The sequence below is a fragment of the Exophiala spinifera genome (assembly GCF_000836115.1).
Source record: "Exophiala spinifera strain CBS 89968 unplaced genomic scaffold supercont1.3, whole genome shotgun sequence".
NCBI lineage: Eukaryota > Fungi > Ascomycota > Eurotiomycetes > Chaetothyriales > Herpotrichiellaceae > Exophiala > Exophiala spinifera.
The window spans coordinates 217824-235280 of record NW_015622515.1 but is presented as its reverse complement, the minus strand read 5'-3'; the positions used below and the strand labels follow the sequence as shown (position 1 = coordinate 235280).

The 17457-nt window shown below is 53.1% G+C and overlaps 5 protein-coding genes across 5 annotated transcripts; 1 reads left to right on the top strand and 4 right to left on the bottom strand.

Moving 5' to 3' along the window:
• Positions 1 to 1913: 1913 nt before the first annotated feature.
• Positions 1914 to 3807, top strand: PV08_03810 (phosphate:H+ symporter; the record flags this gene model as incomplete). The annotated part of the gene is made up of 3 exons (XM_016378161.1): positions 1914 to 2443; positions 2515 to 2920; positions 3001 to 3807. The coding sequence occupies 3 exons, from the start codon at positions 1914 to 1916 to the stop codon at positions 3805 to 3807; spliced, it is 1743 nt and encodes a 580-aa protein (XP_016236838.1).
• An 823-nt stretch (positions 3808 to 4630) lies between these two features.
• Positions 4631 to 7199, bottom strand: PV08_03809 (uncharacterized protein; the record flags this gene model as incomplete). Its single annotated transcript, XM_016378160.1, has 4 exons — positions 4631 to 5736; positions 5820 to 5962; positions 6080 to 6403; positions 6598 to 7199. 4 exons carry the CDS (start codon positions 7197 to 7199, stop codon positions 4631 to 4633), a joined length of 2175 nt encoding a protein of 724 aa, XP_016236837.1.
• Positions 7200 to 8597: 1398 nt separating this feature from the next.
• PV08_03808 (uncharacterized protein) lies at positions 8598 to 10441 on the bottom strand (the record flags this gene model as incomplete). Its single annotated transcript, XM_016378159.1, has 7 exons — positions 8598 to 9368; positions 9419 to 9583; positions 9642 to 9694; positions 9753 to 9774; positions 9886 to 10053; positions 10106 to 10185; positions 10237 to 10441. The coding sequence occupies 7 exons, from the start codon at positions 10439 to 10441 to the stop codon at positions 8598 to 8600; spliced, it is 1464 nt and encodes a 487-aa protein (XP_016236836.1).
• A 1161-nt stretch (positions 10442 to 11602) lies between these two features.
• PV08_03807 (uncharacterized protein) lies at positions 11603 to 13711 on the bottom strand (the record flags this gene model as incomplete). Its single annotated transcript, XM_016378158.1, has 1 exon — positions 11603 to 13711. The coding sequence occupies one exon, from the start codon at positions 13709 to 13711 to the stop codon at positions 11603 to 11605; it is 2109 nt and encodes a 702-aa protein (XP_016236835.1).
• Positions 13712 to 15738: 2027 nt separating this feature from the next.
• Positions 15739 to 16624, bottom strand: PV08_03806 (uncharacterized protein; the record flags this gene model as incomplete). Its single annotated transcript, XM_016378157.1, has 2 exons — positions 15739 to 16468; positions 16527 to 16624. 2 exons carry the CDS (start codon positions 16622 to 16624, stop codon positions 15739 to 15741), a joined length of 828 nt encoding a protein of 275 aa, XP_016236834.1.
• Positions 16625 to 17457: the final 833 nt, after the last annotated feature.

The following is a 17457-nucleotide window of genomic DNA, read 5'->3' as shown; positions in this document are numbered from 1 at the left end:
AGATGCGAGGCTACATTCAGACTTTTCAGGTGGCTGCAACGGATCGCATACGGCATAAGCGGCGATAGGGAAGGGCACCCTTTTTGTATGTAGCCTGTTACAGCAGGTCGAGACGTGAGGACCTGACACCGTCTTCTGATGCCACCCAGACAGATTATGCTCGTTCAATTAATACGGCAACTCCATCATCGCTGCAGGGTCTGTGTCAGGTATGTTCATGATGCGAGTACTTTTCGGAGGTGCACAGTCTCATACTTGTCTGCTGGACCTGAAGTAAGTGATCAAAGAGTAAAAATCATGAATATGCTGCGCGGTGCGGATGATACCACGGTGTAACGGCTCGACAAGCGTTCAAGGCCCGTCGAGGTTCGTTTTTCTTTTTTTGTCTCTTTTCTTTTTATTCTCTCGTTCTCTGGTGTGTCGTATCGCCTGGGACGGAGCAGTGCACCTAAATGGAAGCTAACTGGACTGCAAGGCGGCTCAGTACTAGAGCAACGGTATTTGTATTACTCACATGCTCACTCTTAGCACCAGCCTCAGGTACAGTACTAATAACTTACAGTACTAATAACTTAACAGTACTAACTTACAGTACTAACTTACAGTACTCACTTACAGTACTACGCTGCCTGTACTTTCCTAGGTAAAGTACAGTACGTGGTCCGGGCAGGGAAGGCCTTGGCACAGTCGTTGAGCCCCGGCCAATGGGAGCAGCCATCGACACAACGTGCCCTGCCACCGAGCCATCATTCGGAAATTGACCCGCCTGCGCCTTTCCCCATGTGGGAAGTGGCGCCCATCAAAGGCCAGTGAGTCCAGATGTTGAGGCGCCTCGTTGTCACTATCGCCATCAGCACCGCAGTTTGCATTTTATTACATGCTGGAATTGTCATCGTCTGTTTCCTGTTGGGCCAGGTGGATCTGAGATCCCCGTGCAGAGTTCAGAATGGCCATCAGAGATTTTACTGTACGGGTGCGCTCTGCTAAACTCCGACACCCAAGTCCCTGTCACGGGCCCATAACTCATGTACCTATTGTGTGTACCGACCTTGACGGGCCCCAGGCAGCTGAGGCTGAGGCTCTCGCGGTCTCGACCCTCGCCTGCATGATCTCACTCATCGTCCTGGGGTACATCGTCCTTGAACGCAGTACGACATCGAGGTGAGCCTCACTCGAACCAGCTGCATCTTCGCCTTCTACGACGAGCAGGTCTTCCCGACGTCGAATACACTAAGCCTCCATGGCGAGGGCACGTTCTGAGCTTGTTTTGTCTGGTTTGTTCTCGGCCTTCAAGCGGTCCAGCACGAAGTAACACCACTTTCTTGGCTACATGGGTGCCGACGCCTTCTCGAAGTCAAACACCACCCGCAATCGATGCACCAGGCTTTTCGCTTAAGAACTAGGAGAACTAGGAGAACTAGCAGAACTAGGCCTGTCCGATCCCTGGCGTCCCCCGGGTCTGCCCTGCCATTGGACATGCATCCTTGCCGACTCCCTGAGCTGAACCATCGCCCTGCACTGGCACCTTTGTTGCTCTTCCACTGCCCTCAGACCCTTCGGGACTTCTTCTTTCTGGCTTGGGCGTGGTCTTGAGCGCCTTTCCGATTGGCCTTCGCGACGCTTCATATCATCTACAACGTGGTGATCGAAAGATTGTGGATGCTCGCAGGTGCCACTGCATCGTCGGGTCTAAGATTTTCAAGTGGAGTGTGCCCAGGAGACGAGTGTTATATGTAGCACGCGCCTGCCGTCGTCGACAAGCCGCCGGTCTGTCTTTACTCAAACTCTTCAACAGACCAAGCCTTGTATACCGAGCCTTGGTTTTGCTTGGAAATCTTGGCCGTTCACTCGACTCGAGAAGAGGATCGGTCTGCTGGGTCTGACAAGCAGTAGTAGCAGCCTCTCTGCTCGCCATGGCCACCAAGACATCGGGCGGCAATGCCGCTTTCCACAACTTCCACAACGACTTCGCTCACATCCAAGACCCCAACGAGCGACGACGACTCGCCCTCGCCGAGATCGACAAGGCTCCTTTCGGCTGGTACCACATCCGCGCCATCGTGGTCGCCGGCATTGGTTTCTTCACCGATGCCTACGACATTTTCGCCATCAACTTGGTCGTGGCCATGTTGGGTGTTGTCTACTGGCAAGGCGCTGAAAAGAATCCCGGCAAGATCCCTTCCAACTCAGACACCGCTATCAAGGTGGCGACTTCGGGCGGTACCGTTCTTGGTCAGGTCGGCTTTGGATGGCTCGCCGATATCGTGGGCCGAAAGAGAATGTATGGGCTCGAGTTGATCATCATCATCTTTGCGACGTTGGCCCAGGCTCTGTCTTCTGCTTCTGCCGCTGTCTCTGTTGTCGGTGTCCTCATCTTCTGGCGTGTGATCATGGGCATCGGTATCGGTGGTGACTACCCGCTTTCCAGCATCATCACATCCGAGTAAGTTTTCCTCCTAGACGACTCGCCGAACCCACCGTGTCTCGTGTGTCTGACGATTGAACTTCTTCCAGATTCGCTACCACCAAGTGGCGTGGTGCCATGATGGGTGCCGTCTTCGCCATGCAGGGTATCGGTCAATTCTCCGCTGCCATGATCGCCTTGATCGTCACCGCCGGCTTCAAGGAGTCCCTCAAGACGGCCAAGACCGTCGACAAGTGTGACGGCGTTTGCCTGCTTGCTGTCGACAAGATGTGGCGTGTCGTCATCGGATTCGGCGCTGTCCCCGGCTGTGTCGCCTTGTATTTCCGTCTCACCATCCCGGAGACTCCTCGTTACACTTTCGATGTCGCCCGTGACTCGGAGAAGGCTGTCGAAGACGTCAAGGCGTACAAGAGCGGCAAGGCCGAGGGCCACCCGGACGAAGTCAGCCGCGCTGCCGTTCTCCAGGATTCCCGTACTCGTCTTGCAGCCCCCAAGGTCAGTGGAGACTCCCCTCCCATGTCTTGATGTTAGCGTGGCGTTAGACCTTACTGACTCTGTTCTGCGCGCGACAACAGGCTTCGTGGTCCGATTTCTGGAGACACTACTCTCAATGGAGGCACGGAAAGGTGCTTCTGGGAACGGCCGGGTCCTGGTTCTTCCTCGACGTTGCCTTCTACGGCCTCGGTCTCAACAACTCGATCATTCTGCAGGCCATCGGCTACGCCAAGGGCAGCGACGTGTATGAGATCTTCTACAACACGGCCGTCGGCAACCTGATCATTGTCTGCGCCGGCGCCATCCCGGGTTACTGGGTGACGGTCGCGACCGTCGACACCATCGGCCGCAAGCCCATCCAAATCATGGGCTTCGTCATCCTCACCATCGTCTTCGTGGTCATCGGCTTTGCCTACCACCACCTGCACGAGGGCGGCCTGCTCGCGCTGTACGTCATTGCCCAGTTCTTCTTCAACTTTGGCCCCAACGCCACCACCTTCATCGTGCCCGGCGAGTGCTTCCCGACGCGCTACCGCTCCACGTCGCACGGCCTGTCGGCCGCCTCGGGCAAGGTCGGCGCCATCATCGCCCAGTGCGTGTTTGGACCCCTCAAGACCAAGGGCCACCCGACCAAGGCGAACCCGACCCCCTGGGTCAACCACATCATGCAGATCTTTGCCCTGTTCATGCTGTGCGGCATCTTCACCTCCCTCTTGATCCCCGAGACGAAGCGCAAGACCCTTGAAGAACTCGCGGGCGAAGTCCCCGGTACGCCCAACTACGATCCTGAATCCGCCGGCCACCGAAAGGACTCTTATGTTCCTCCTTCGTCGGCCAACGGTGTCACCGAGGATATTGAGGCTCAAACTGCAGAAAAGACTGTCTAGAGAGATTCTCCATGTTGTCATGTGTGTGTATCATCATGACTTCACCAAGTAGTTTTACTTTTGACTGGCTATATACGGTGCTTTGTTATAGTCTTGTAGTTAGTTAGTAGTAGTAAGCCCCTTTTCTTTACGCTTTTCTTTTTCTTTTTTTGGTGCTGAATCGTTTGTGAAACTTTGTATGTTTGGCTTCTGACTGGCTGAGGTTGGTAGGTACAGTAGGTTGGTTAGATAGCTGCTCATCATTGCATAATAGTCAAGGTACATACATACCACCACCACCACCATCACCCCTGGTTTCCATCACCTGTTACCCACCTACTAGGATACGATGCCGCGGTCAATATTTTTCATTGCCGAGAGTCAGTCAACAGGGACCGTGGTATCCGTACAAAGGTCGGGGTCACCCCACCGGTGCCCGACCTTTGGACAACCCTGAGCCGTCTCGTCGCCACCGACTCGTCAGTTAAGTTAGTACCTAGGTCCCTACATACCTACTTACTACCTATACAGCAGTAGGTGGTCCGTCGTGTTGTAACAAAAGTTGGCCTCGCCGACCACTAACTAACTACCAACCAGTTACCGTACGCGTACGTGGGTAAAAGTTTGTGCCTCAGTTCTTCTTCCCATGTACATACACTCATCGAACTCACACTTCCTCCTCCTCCTCACGAATCACTGTGTACTTACTTAACAACTTATTACGGCGGTACAACTTTGGAAAGCCCTTTTTTTTTCACTTACTTGGCTCTTTTGAACCTCGCGTGCGCGGTAAATTCCTCGCCTCACTTTTTCCCACGTCGTCGTCCGTCTCAACTTTTTCTTCTCAAGGCGTGCCGAACAAGACACCGGCTATCCTCCCGCAGGCACCCGCCAACTCCGCGCCCGACCGGCACGCCGCGAACGTGAACCTGTCGGGCCGGACCAGGACGTACTTCCGGCCTCCCACCTCGGCGCGGACCCGAAGCATGTCGTACCCGGTCGGCGGCGGGCGGTTGCGGCAGAGACGACACGCCGCGAACTCGTCGCCCGTCGCGATGCGGTAGACTCTTTTGTTTTGCATCGTCGTCAACACCATATCCTCCTCCTCCTCCTCCTCCTTCTTCTTCGTCTTGTTCTGGTCCGTGGACTCCGTTACAATGGCACCGTTACCGTTACCGTTGCTGTGGACGTTGCCGTTGACTCCCTGTGCTGCTGACGATTTGGTACCGGCCTTGACGTCAACACCGGTAGAGTCGGAACAGCCAGCACTAGACATGACGAGATAACACACTTCGCTCATCTTGACTTCGTTGTTGGACAGGTGCTCGATGTTCAACTGGCTCAGCTCGTCGCGCGCCTTCGCCACGTCGCTCAGCGCGTCCACGAGGACGAGTAATCTCAGAGACGAAAGCGACTCGGGCCGGAAGATGACGTCGTCGGTGAACTCGACCTCGCCGACGGCACCGACACGATCAGTTTCCCCTCGACTTGAGGTGGTGGAGGAGGAGGACGACGACGACGACGAGGAGATTATTCCCACCGCCCTACAGTATACCTGCGGTAGCTGCCGTCCACCAAACAGATCAGGGAGAAAAGCCATGCCGTCAACGTACTTGTACCGAACCATCCCCTCGCTTCGCGGGCCGAGCTCGAGTTTCCGTCTGAGGCTCGGGATGAGCTGCATGAACCACAGGATCCAGTCCCTCACAAAAACCTTGATCGGGTTGCGGGCTGTCGTGAGCTCGCCGTTCGCCACGGTCGATGCGATGGAGATGTCGAGTTGCTGCTTGCGCTCCAGACACCACCCACTAAACAGGCGCTCGTGGTACGTCGAGGTAGAGCCCGGCTTGGATACCAGACCACCTTGTGCCGGTGGTCGGCATGCCAGGACAAGTCTCCACGCGATCCCCGATGCGTCTCTGAACCCAGATGCAATGCCCTGTCCGCCAACTTTGAGAAAAGCTCGTCAGTAAGTCGGATCAGAAGAGTCTACGTCATGGACAACCAGAATTAACCGAGACCAAAAACCTTACATGGAGGCATGACGTGCGCTGCATCGCCGCATAACACCACCCTTCCCACTGACCACTTGTTGCAACTGCGGGCAGAAAACGAAAATGGTCTCGACCTCAACACGTGTATGCAGTCGACGGGGTACTGGACGGGGCTTTCGAGCCTGTCGCGTTGACATTGTATGTCAGCAACCAAAAAGAGAAAAGAAAAGGGGATTCTCTGGCTCGGTACTCTCAATGCTCGGCGCTAGCCTGCTAGGTGGGTCAATAGTAACACATACCCATACGTCTTGCCCGGGTGAGTGAGATAGGGAAAAATCACTGCAGCCATCTTATCGTAGGTCGCCATCTCGACCGGGTCCTCTCCCTTGGCTTTGTCGACGACGTACTCGAACCGCCAGAGTCGTTCCTTCCTCAGCCCAAACGTCCCACATACAGACGGTCGGTCCGGGTTTCCAATGAATCTGAAATGTACGGGGAAGAAGGCATCGTAGACCCCCTGCGGCGTGTATCCGAGCTTCCATAGTGGGAAGTCAGGGTGCGTCTCGGGGGTAGGAAGGTCCATGTGATAATTCACAGCGACCCATGTCTCCTGATACTCGTACCTATATGCTCCATGGAGAATCACAATCAGCCAAGCGGTGACCTAGCAGAGGCCACCACCACCATTGACGCTGACTCGGGGCGGCGGTGTGAATCTGAACACAACTGGTGTGTGTGACGCTCCGAAACATAACAACGTAATACAAGGGCAACGAACACCCGTAAGTAAGGTAGTAGACTGTGAAAACTCACTCACCCAGGGAGAGATTCCAGCACCACCCCTCTCTTCTCCAGGTACATTTTTCTGGTGAACCCCGTCTTGCCGTCGGCGCCGACGAGGAACTTGCCCTTGATCCATTTCTCCACGCCGCCGAGAGAGTCGTCCGTGTACTTGACCCGGACGTGGTCCTCGTCCTCCTCGATCTGGGTAATGGTGCAGCCCAGTCTCAGTTCCGACGTCGGCGCGCACGCCACGGCAGACTGCCGCAGGTACTTCTCCATGACCGGCTGCCTGTGACAGATGCCGCCGACATGGCCGCTGCCGCCTTCGGTCGTGGACATGTCCATGTGCATGAACGGCTTGGTCTTCAGGCCGTCCTTGCCGGAAGTGAACCAGACGTGCGAAATCGGCTCCCCTATCTCGCTGTACACTTTGTCGTAGAGGTCGACCTCCTGGAGGAGCCGGATTCCGTCTTCGTCGAGGGCGATGCCTCGTGGATCCGTGACGACTTCCATTTCGCGCTCCAAAACAGTGTTCTTGGTCGATTTCCGGCCCAGGAGCGCGCTGAGGAGTGCCCCCGTTGGTCCACAGCCGCATATGATCACGTCGGTGGTTTCCATCTCGACGTCCATGTCCATGTCCGTCCCTGTGTCTTGTTCTGTAGTGGTGTGAGAACTGTTGGTACTCATTCTCCGCAATCTACAAAGTATCGCTATCAATGTCAGCAAGCTGCAGCTTTTGGCATTTGCTCGGCGGCTGATTCGCGAAGTGCTGTGGTCCTTTTTAAACTGCAAACCAGGGACCAGGGGTGAGTGCCTAGATCAAACAGGTGGGCTGACTTGATCTCTGCAGTTTGATGGAAACACTACCGAGGCGCCGGGCAACGTCCAAGAACCCCCCTCCTTCGGTGGGAAGAGCATCAAGCGCCGCCCAAGGACAGCCCACAAGAGGTTGGCCGGGCTAGAGCCCAAGAAGTCGTACAGTCGCGCAACATGACCACCGAAAAGCCGTTTTCAGGATCCGCCACCAGCAAAACAGCGATGACAGGTCACCGCACGAGGTGCAGGTCGGTTGTTGCTGGAGACTGGTTGACTAGACCATTTTCGAAGATGCGGGATGCGGGACCAAGGCGAAGTGAAGATTGTGGGACGGAAGACGAGCCATAATCACCAGTCAATGTACGCAGGCCCCGTGGGAGACCGAAACGAGAAGCTGCTGAACTGTGATATATTTAGATAGGAGATCATTCGAGTGTTCTCTGTACCGCGTAGCACAGCAAGGTGTTTCATCACGTGATACGGCGACCGCGGTCTGCCTTCTCTACAGTGCGCAGTGTAATGCCATTTCCTACATCCATGTCACAAACGAAAGAGAATCGCCTACCTGGGTTGTTTGTCAACTTCATGATAGACTCACACACTCGCCCTGGCTGGTATGTAGACATACTGCGTCGTTTTGCCCGTCGTCCACTGGGCCCATCCTTAGATGGTCATGGCCCACCAGGTGAAATTGAACCCTGATAAGCCTAGTGAGTCCAACAAAATGCAATCCTGCTCATGATGTGTTCAGACGAGGAATCAACCTATGTCGGTCCTGGTGTCGTGGCATTTAAAGTGCAGTGCAAACACACAGTCAAAAGTACTTACAAGGTACCGAAGTCGTTCGTAATATACACGGCATAAGACTGGAACTCGCTCCGTTTTCGCTGTCGACGGGTCGGCTCTACAAGACAGTGAGTCACGCGTTTATGCTGGTTTAGTCAGCTATTCAAAACCACAAGCTTCAATGTCATTATGGATCAGGTCCCTATTGACCGATCAGCTCTCAAATTATCCCTGTTTGCAATACTTTGCCTGTCCAATCAATCAGACGTTATCCGCTCCTGCAAGAGATCCGAAATTTAATTTTGTTGCTCTCACGGCTTGGAGCTATCGCTCAACGAGCAGTTTCAATGCAAAATGCGAAAGGTGACGATGGCGTCGTCCGATATCTGTTCGTGTCTGACAAAGTCAGTACTTCACAACACCGGATAAGGCTCACAGTCCTGGAGGAGGTGGAACAGCGGAGTAACCTCCGGTAGGAGGTGGTGGAGGCGGTGCCCCTGAATTGTCTGAAGCCGGGGGAGGAGGTGGCGGAGCTGCACTGGAGTCGGTTGCCGGAGGCGGTGGAGGGGACTGTTGTTGTCCGGCAGCGGCTTGCTGTTGATAATATTGATAGTAGGCCACGTAGTTCTGATAACCACCATAAGCGGCATATGGGTCCCCACCAGGTTGACTGGCATAATATTGAGCCCATTGTGCTGAGTAGTCGGTAGGAGAACCTGCGGTGCCAGGTGCCGGGGTTGCGGGCGTCGCCGCTGAATATGGAAAATTGTAGCTGGCCGAATGTGAATGTGAATAGCTGTCTTCGCGGTTTCGATCTCGTCCGTAGCCACCACCATAGTGATGGCGATTAGCATCAGCACCATATCCATCAGTGTATGATTCCAACCGCTGAGGCGGTGGGTTCGCTTTGAAGTGTTCATAATTCTGACGAACGTTGGTTAGGAGGTCCTCACAAAGCTCCTTAGCCTTCTGCACTTGTTGGGGCTGGGGCCCCGCAACATGAAGATACATTGGCTCGTCAGCTTCCTGCCCGGTGCTGTGTTCCATAAAACCGCTGCCACGGCCTTTAATTTGTACACGACAGCCGGTCTCCTGTTGAATGTGTTTGACGTAGGCACCCCCTTGGCCAACTACCTGGGCACGTAGGTTGAAACCAGGGATATTTTCCATGTCGAGAGGGATGCGCTCTTCGGGCCATTTCCGCTGCACAGACAGTGAGATGTTGAGTCAATACATCCTAGTGGCATACATACCCTTCCGAATTCATCGCGCTCAAATTGTTCTGGTTCTCTGCGTTTGAAACGTCTTTCATCCACCAGGTTCGGTAGTTCTTGTTTCATAAGCTCCTCGATCTTTGCGACAGCCTTTTCCAGGCCTGCTTTGGTAGTGCTGGTAACATGCAGGTACAAAGGTGGGTTCTGATTGGAATGGAGAGGTTAGCAGTGTGGTCGGTTGCACCAATGTGTTATTACCTACCGCGGCGGTTGCCATGCTTTTATCCGGGAAATAAGAACCACGAGTTGTGACGTCTGAAGTTGAACGTTAGTGACAGTTTCGTGAGAGCGAGAGGTGTGCTAGAAACCATACCGGCACCAGTTTCGTCTTTGATCTGCATTCACAGCAATGTCAGCATTTCCAATCTCATCACAGTCTGAACTTGGCTCTAATATCGTGGGAGATGTATGCTGTGCATATATGATTCTAGATTGGGGAGCATTACCATCTTTTGTGCCGAACCCCTGGTCAAGGTGTATTTATTACGTAGATCATTGATTTCAATGTCTTTGATGTAGTCGCCATCCGCAACATAGATCTCTCCGTCGACTCTGCTGGTATTCTGGGCAGAGGTAGGGGTTGAAGGCTTCGGCGCCGGCGTGGGTGTAGTGGACTAGGTGCGTCCATCAGTATCTGAACGCGAAAGTGGAATAAAGACGACTTACAGATCGGATGGGAGGTACGTCAACATGTTGAATTCCTTTGCGCGCTTGTAGTTCCGCGTTGATTTTGGCAGCTGCCGCAGCTGTGAATTGTTAACTGAATGAACAGCGAAGGATGCGCGCCACGAACGTACCTGCAGCAGCAGCAGGGTCAAGAGGAGTGTTCCGCTTCTCTCCAGCAGGACTCTGGCGGTCTTTATCCAACGGACTTCGACTTCGTCTGCTTTCGCTATGTCTGGATGCAGGAGATCGAGACCGTCGATCGAATCGCGAAGCCTTTCGGGGTTCTGGTTCAGTTTGATCGAAGCGCGACCGCTTTCGTGGCGCTTCTTCGGACATTTTGTAAAAAAGAAGAGTCAGAGAGAACGGCGTGCTCAAAGTTACAGATGTGAAAGTAGTCCTGCAAGCAAGCAGAGTCGCGAAAAGAGAAACACAGAAGATGTCGCAGAGTTCGCAGCCAGTAGTCAAGACTGAAAGTCGAGGATTTTGGGCTTGATGCAACAACGTCCTTGGCACCGGCAGACGTTGCCGCTTTTAAAACCAGATACTCACGATTGACGCTCTTCTCACGCTCTCACCTTCTTCTCACCCTCCCGATCACGCTCTCAAAGACACTCACGGCGACGGTCTACTTTCTCCTGCAGCCTCCCAGGTACACTCCGCCTCAAGATAAGGTCCATAATTGGCGACAACCAGGGGCACTGCGTTATTGGATCCCCTCAAATGGTCGTGAGTTTCAGACATGAGGTCTACTGCCTCCTTTCTCGCTTATCAAGTCGCCCACCCTAGGTATAAAATGGTATCTTTCTCGTCTTCAAGCATTTAGGCTATGATCACCTCTCAGCCTTCGGTGGCTATCACCCCTCGCTCTGATCAGTGTTCCCTTGTATGGAAAAGTCGGTACAACATAAGTATTAACAGAAAACGAATGAGAACAAGAGCTGTCCTTGCAAACCTGGGATCGTCGTCATAAAGGTGATACTCTATGCTCACTCAGATTCCTCTACCGTGAAGGATAGATGTAGTGGGCTGGGGTATGGGAACTGTTAGTATTCCAATATCTGAAATGCAGTTGTTGTACCCGTTGATTTTGAACCTGAGGCGATCTGTGATCTAAGGTAGCTCGCACTCTGAAGCCTTGAAAACGCACGAAATGTATAACACAGAATGTATTCGGACGCTGATTAGCCAATGCCTAGTATTCTGTATGATGCGAATAAAGTGTGCTCCAAGTCAAGTGTTAAGAACAACTAGTACTCTGATGCATACTGAATTTCAGTGTGCCCCAGATCACAGTGCCATTATGGGGTGGCGGGAAGTCTCTCCTCAGGATCTTCCTCTACTGAGTGAATAGAGGGAGCGGGTGGAGGATACTTAACATCAGCACAAACAGAACAATGTGAGGACAAGGGTCTGCTCTGATAGTATCAAGAGAATAGCATCCAATCAAGGACCAGGGATGTGATATCTGTCTCGATATTTGGGTTAAGTGAGGATAAGCTAGAAGAATTTCCACGCATACGCAAACGGCACTTCGTCTTGTGTCAAACGGAACCCCTTGACCACAATCCTGATCTCTCCGCCCGGGACGCTAGGCCATAGGACCTGCTCGACATTGTTCCCACGGTCGAACGGTTGGGTGGACTCGACGCTGAATTCCTGGTTGCCCTGGTTGCCGTGACGCTCTTTGTCGCCGGCCACAACGGCGAGGTTCAGGTCATTTGAAAGGCGTTTGCCCGGGGCGTCGGCGTACACCAGCGTGACTTTGAGCGAGAGGCCAGCGGTTTCTCCGAGTGGTTTTTGGTGAGGTGTGGGCGTTTCTTTTGGGACGGGGATTGAGATGCTGAAGGGCGCTTGATCGTCGTCCAGGATCCCGGTGCCGTAGCCACAGAATTTGTCGCCAGGCGTGACCACCGAGCCAGCCAGGTTGACGCGCCCAAAGCCAGAGTGTGGGTTGGGTTCGTCGCCGACTTCATCGGGCATGTACTGACCCTTGATTGGGTTGGCACCATTGATAAGGAGAGCCTTGATCAAGGAGCCTGTAGGATTCTTGATGCCGTTCGTGGTGTCCTTGTATCCATTGGCAAGAAGGGTCTCGCGCAGCACCGCGCAGCAGCCGGCGATTAGCGGAGTTGCCATGCTCGTCCCTGCTAAGAACCAATATCTATCGTCGGACAGGGTCCCAAAGACACCTACCTCAGATGTATTCGCCATATTTCTGGATCGTGTAGAGAGGATGGCCGTGCCGGGCCCGACAACATCCGGCTTGAGCCTGTTCTCAGCGGTGGGTCCGCGGCTGCTGAACGCTGCGAGTCCTTCCGGGTTATTGGCCATGTTGTCATCCTTGAGAGGATTTTTGGGGAACTCGTTGCTCCAGAAGCCTCCATATGTGTAGGGGAGTCCTGAGATCGAAGACTTGAGATTCGGACGGCTGTTTTCTGTGGCACCTACAGTTATGCAATTTTTGGCCGCAGCCTCGGAGCCAATGGACCTCTCGTTGACTGTGCCGTCGAATTTACCGTCCTTGTCCCGATCTTGCCCATCATTGCCGGCTGCAAACAAAATTGTCATATCCTGATTGTTCCAAACAAACTTATCTATTTGCTCGGAACCAGCACCGTAGGGGTGTTGGACCCCTGAATCTGGGAGTGGAGTACCCCAGGAGTTGGTGTGGACCCGAGCTCCAGCCTGATACGCTTGGTTGAATAACTTACTAAACTCGGCGGGGATACCGCCCAGGCGGCCTCTCCTGTCCAAAACCGACTGCATGACCAATTTCGCAGCAGGAGCGGTCCCCTCAACCAGGCCCTCCCCATTGACGGTGCCGCTACCCAGGACTGAACCGCAAACATGGGTCCCATGTCCATCTGGGTCGTCGGCTTTGTCTTGTCGGCCCCAAGCGAAAAGTTTGTCTACACGGCCGGTGAATGCGTCGTGCACGTCTGTATCGGAGCCTTTGTCTAGGCCAGTGTCTGCCACCGCAACTATCTGACCATTCCCTCTGTAGATAGTGTTGTTCACATTCACGTTATTGGCATTGAGGATCCCGCGAGCGACGTTATTGAATAGCGTACGTTCCTTGACTGGATGGAGAACGCGCACCTCATCAACCGCAGCAACACTGGCTAGATTCTCCGGAGCGAGCTCAAGTCTCACGAGTCCCTGCTGAACTGAAATGGCACTTGCTTCCACATGGGCCGCACTTGCGATCTTATTCACCAGATCATCGGATGGCTCATTGACGTCATGATGCAAGAGAACATCAACTTTGAGGATATTGGTCTGATCGGCTGCAGCTGTTTGGACAGCCGCCGGCTCGATATCAGCTGGCACGACGAAATCATTTTGATAGACATTGGCGTAGTCGACGAAAGGTAGCTGACGAATGACTTCCAAGGACTCAGGCTTGTACCCGCAAAGATACAATTGACTGTCGTCGTCCCCGACAAATTCCTGAATGTTGACTCCCAGGTCTTTCAACTGCGCCTTCTGGATCTTGTTTAGAGGATCACCGGTGGTCTGAATCAGGATGTAATTGGACTGCGAAGCATCCGGTGCCAGAGCTGACTTCGCCACGCTCTTTCCATTGATAACGATGTTGTTGGACATCTTGCACGGTAAGTTAAAGCGTATCTTGGAAACTGTCTCCTCTTGTATTCAACCTTGGAGAGTGTAACGAAAGAGACGCTGGGGGACATGAGCCTGTATAAGAGCTCCATCTGAACTTCTCGTCGTGCCACGAGCTGATACCACTTGAGATGATTCCGGTTTCAAACACTCAGCTTTTCCGCATGACTGGAAGTCTCAGCTAGCCAAATCACAATGGCGTTTTGCAGCTGAAAGATCCTACCTTGGCAAAGGAGCACCGTAGAGCTATCCTCCAATGATATCGACAAAGAGAGGGCAAGACGCACTGAGAGTTGGCACATATTGTGTGTAATGTTTGGAATGACCTCGTATCAGAAGGTCTAGATGAAAAACCGCCACCATGCACACAACCATCATGGCCAGAGTTTCGCGATCAACCACAAACATGACGCCGAAGCACCAGACCTATCTTTAGTAGGGGCTTGGCTGGAAGTTCCGGCTCGAGTGTGATGGAAGTCAGGTAGGCGCTAAGGTTGATCAGACTTTTTATGAAGCCTCATTTCGGTTAATCTGGTCAACAGTTGGCGTTCATGATACTTGTCGATGAGCCCTTTGCAATTCATCGTTCTCCGGGCACCTCGCCGTCCAAGTAAGATGGTCCACGGTTTCAAGTAAAATAGGAAAGTGTGCTGATCTCAAGCAGTCTTGAACGACGAGAACCGTGGATACGGCAAAGACGTGACTTGTAGCTCAAAGCGACAGGACAGGGACACCAATTCTTCTGATCTTTCGTTGGCTAACAATAAGGGCAAAGCGAGGGACGCAAAGGTGGCTCGACGTAACCTTTCTCCGCTTCAAAAGCCCGTAATCGCTGAAACTAAATGAGCATCGAGTTTGCGGAGGAAGCAACTTACCTCTTGAAGCGCAGAACTTCTCGTTGTCGCATCAGCGTCTCCGTAACGTCCTTTTGGGAAGGGTAGATTCATAATCGACGTTGTTCCATCTTGGCATTCGTCTTAGCACTTCCACTGGTCTCAGGCGAGGCTGACATATAGCCGAATACGAAGATCTGGACTCGTCTGGTCTCTCTATACGAGATGTTTTCCGACTGCCATCAAGGCAGTGTAGCGCTGGGAGTAAGTTAGAACATCACGTTGCCAAGTAGGGCCTTTCAGCTTGCACTTCGTCTGGGCTTGGGAGGCTGATCGCAGTCCAAAGAAACCGTCGTCAAATATTTCCAACTCGAGTGCACCACGACTTCATGGCTTAGATCTTCCGGGCCTTCCTTACGAGCTACCGTGCTTTGCCAGTGCTTTGCCAGGCAATCCCGCTTCGTCTCGCTGAATTGTTGTCCCTACAAGAATTCAGCCTCAAGCCACTGTGGGTGGAGAAAATGTTAGTGCATTGGGTGGTGAGGTAGCTCCAACCTCAGAGCCAATGACAATGAAGCTTGCTCTGCCTCGCCGGCCCTGGTCGCAGCCATCTCCGTCAATATCTTCAGCTCAACAAAAGAACTTGGTTTTGCGAAGTGGCTGCCAGCATCTTTTCTGCTTCGATGTACCCTGAGTCGTTGATCTCCGGCTGCTGCGAAGGATGATCCTGCCCGGACATCAATCTCGCCGTGGAACGAGAAATCCCACCTCACCCCCCAATCAACGTCACGGCCGTCCCCTTCGCAAGGACCGCACACAGGCACGCTCATCTGACTGTCCAATGACCGAACTTCTCGGACCTTTCTTGATGGCAATGCAGCTGCAAGGTAAAATTGCAGCCGGACGACGTGCAAGGGGCCCGTCTACAATGCGGAACCGCGCGGAATGGTGTTGCCGTTCACACGCAACGGCGGCTACACACGCACGGCTAACCTATGAAAGTGGATTGTAGGGAATTGAAACACATACCACACACGAGAACTGTACTCGAAGTTATGCGCACGTAACTTGCCATCATCAGCAATGCCAAGGATCAATAATATCTAAAATCGCTGCTGCTGTGAATGATGGGGACATGCCAATGGGCCGAACGGCTCATTGTTTGGGTTTCAATCCTCACAACCAGCGGCCAGGATGCCACCATACAAGTATATACACTGCCACCACGACGGGCAGAAACTCCAGACAGCCGAAGAACACCTCATGAGTCGGCAGATACTCCAGGAGACCCTCTGCAGTTTCAGCAAGCCGAAAACATGTTCTCAGATAAACGGCCAGGGCAGCCACCATTACCGCCCCAGAAAAGACCTTGAGCTTGTTGCCGAGAATTCGCCTCGCCCTATAGATGAACAAAACGAAGCAAAGAATGAAGATGGCGAACGAAAACACCTGAAATGCGAGACCGGCCAACAATATGTTGTTGGGTGTCGTAGGGTCTTTCTGATCCGAATAAGCTCGTCCCACCAAGGCTGCTCCCGTGATCTGGATTGCTGTGGCGACGACATCGCAAACGATGAATATCCACATGATCAAGCGCGGTGAAAGGGGCGCATACTTCGAACCGGCCACCTTGATTATCACTGAGAGGATGGTGTATATGGCCGCCGAGAAGAAGACGGGCGCCACAACAATACAAAAGTATTGGGCGACGAAGTAGGACACAGAGTAAGGGTTCTTCTGTGACGCCAGGAGTCGAAAAGCGTACCCGACAATCTCCATAACCAAGCCAACAACCACGGGGCTGAAGTACCATGTTCGATGCCGAATCAGGAGCCATAAATGAAGAGCAAGCGCCGCAGTGAACAGGACAACCCCGAGGATACCCAGGGCGAGTGAAGGGACATATCTGCTCGACACTGTCAGGGTTGACCTGAGACGGAACTTCGTCGGCTCCATCAACTCACCCATATATAATGATACACGCGGAGTCGTCTGTGTCTGGTCGAGGCCAGTTCGGGTCGACATAGCCGTAGGTGATGCGACCGCAGTCATCATCCGACATGGCGATGGTGTGGGTTGGGATGAGAACAGCGAGGCGAGAGGGAACCCGGGGGAAGAGGCACGTTTTGATAGAGACGGGGTTTCCGACCCACTAGACGAACTCTCATTTTCCCCGATCAAGGGTATAAACGCACCACCATCTCTCGTCAATACTCTGCTGCGCGTACGAGGACGATTTTAGATATACCAGGCTCCCTCGCGATTGACTCGCCCAGTCTTGACGTGCGCCAAGCAACAGTATGATAGCGGAGATCTCGACAAGCTCGTATTACATAATCTTCGTCGTATTTTGAGTGTGCCTCGTGTTTCTGGCAACGTCTGAAGTATTTATATCGAACTGAGTTTGCCAGCAATACTGTCGCGTTAATATCAATATTCACATCTACCTCGAATCTTTTTTCCAAGGTGTACATTCTTGCGCCGGGAGTGTTCACGTTCGAGGACAAATGGTGCCTGCCACTGGTCGAAACACCCTGGATGTTGCAGATCCCCTATGAGTTACGCTGCTTGTAAGCGCTTCTGGCGTCTTCGTGAACACCCGTCTCCTTCAAGAGATCAATGCAGAAGAAACTTGTTCTAAACAGAGCCTGATGTATTCCTTTTTCTTTTGGCAGCTAGGACTGAATTTCTGACTGAGCTGTGTGAGTCCGAGACAACAGTGTCTCGCAGACTAACAGTCTAACACTCACTTGCCTCGTGTGGACGAATGGGATCCCCTTCATCACTTCAGTCAGGCGCGTGCTGACAGCATCATCGTTGAACAAAGCCCGCAGTAGGCACCGATATTTCGTTGCTCAGCCTCAGAGCACTTCGCCTGCGTTGACCAGTGAGATG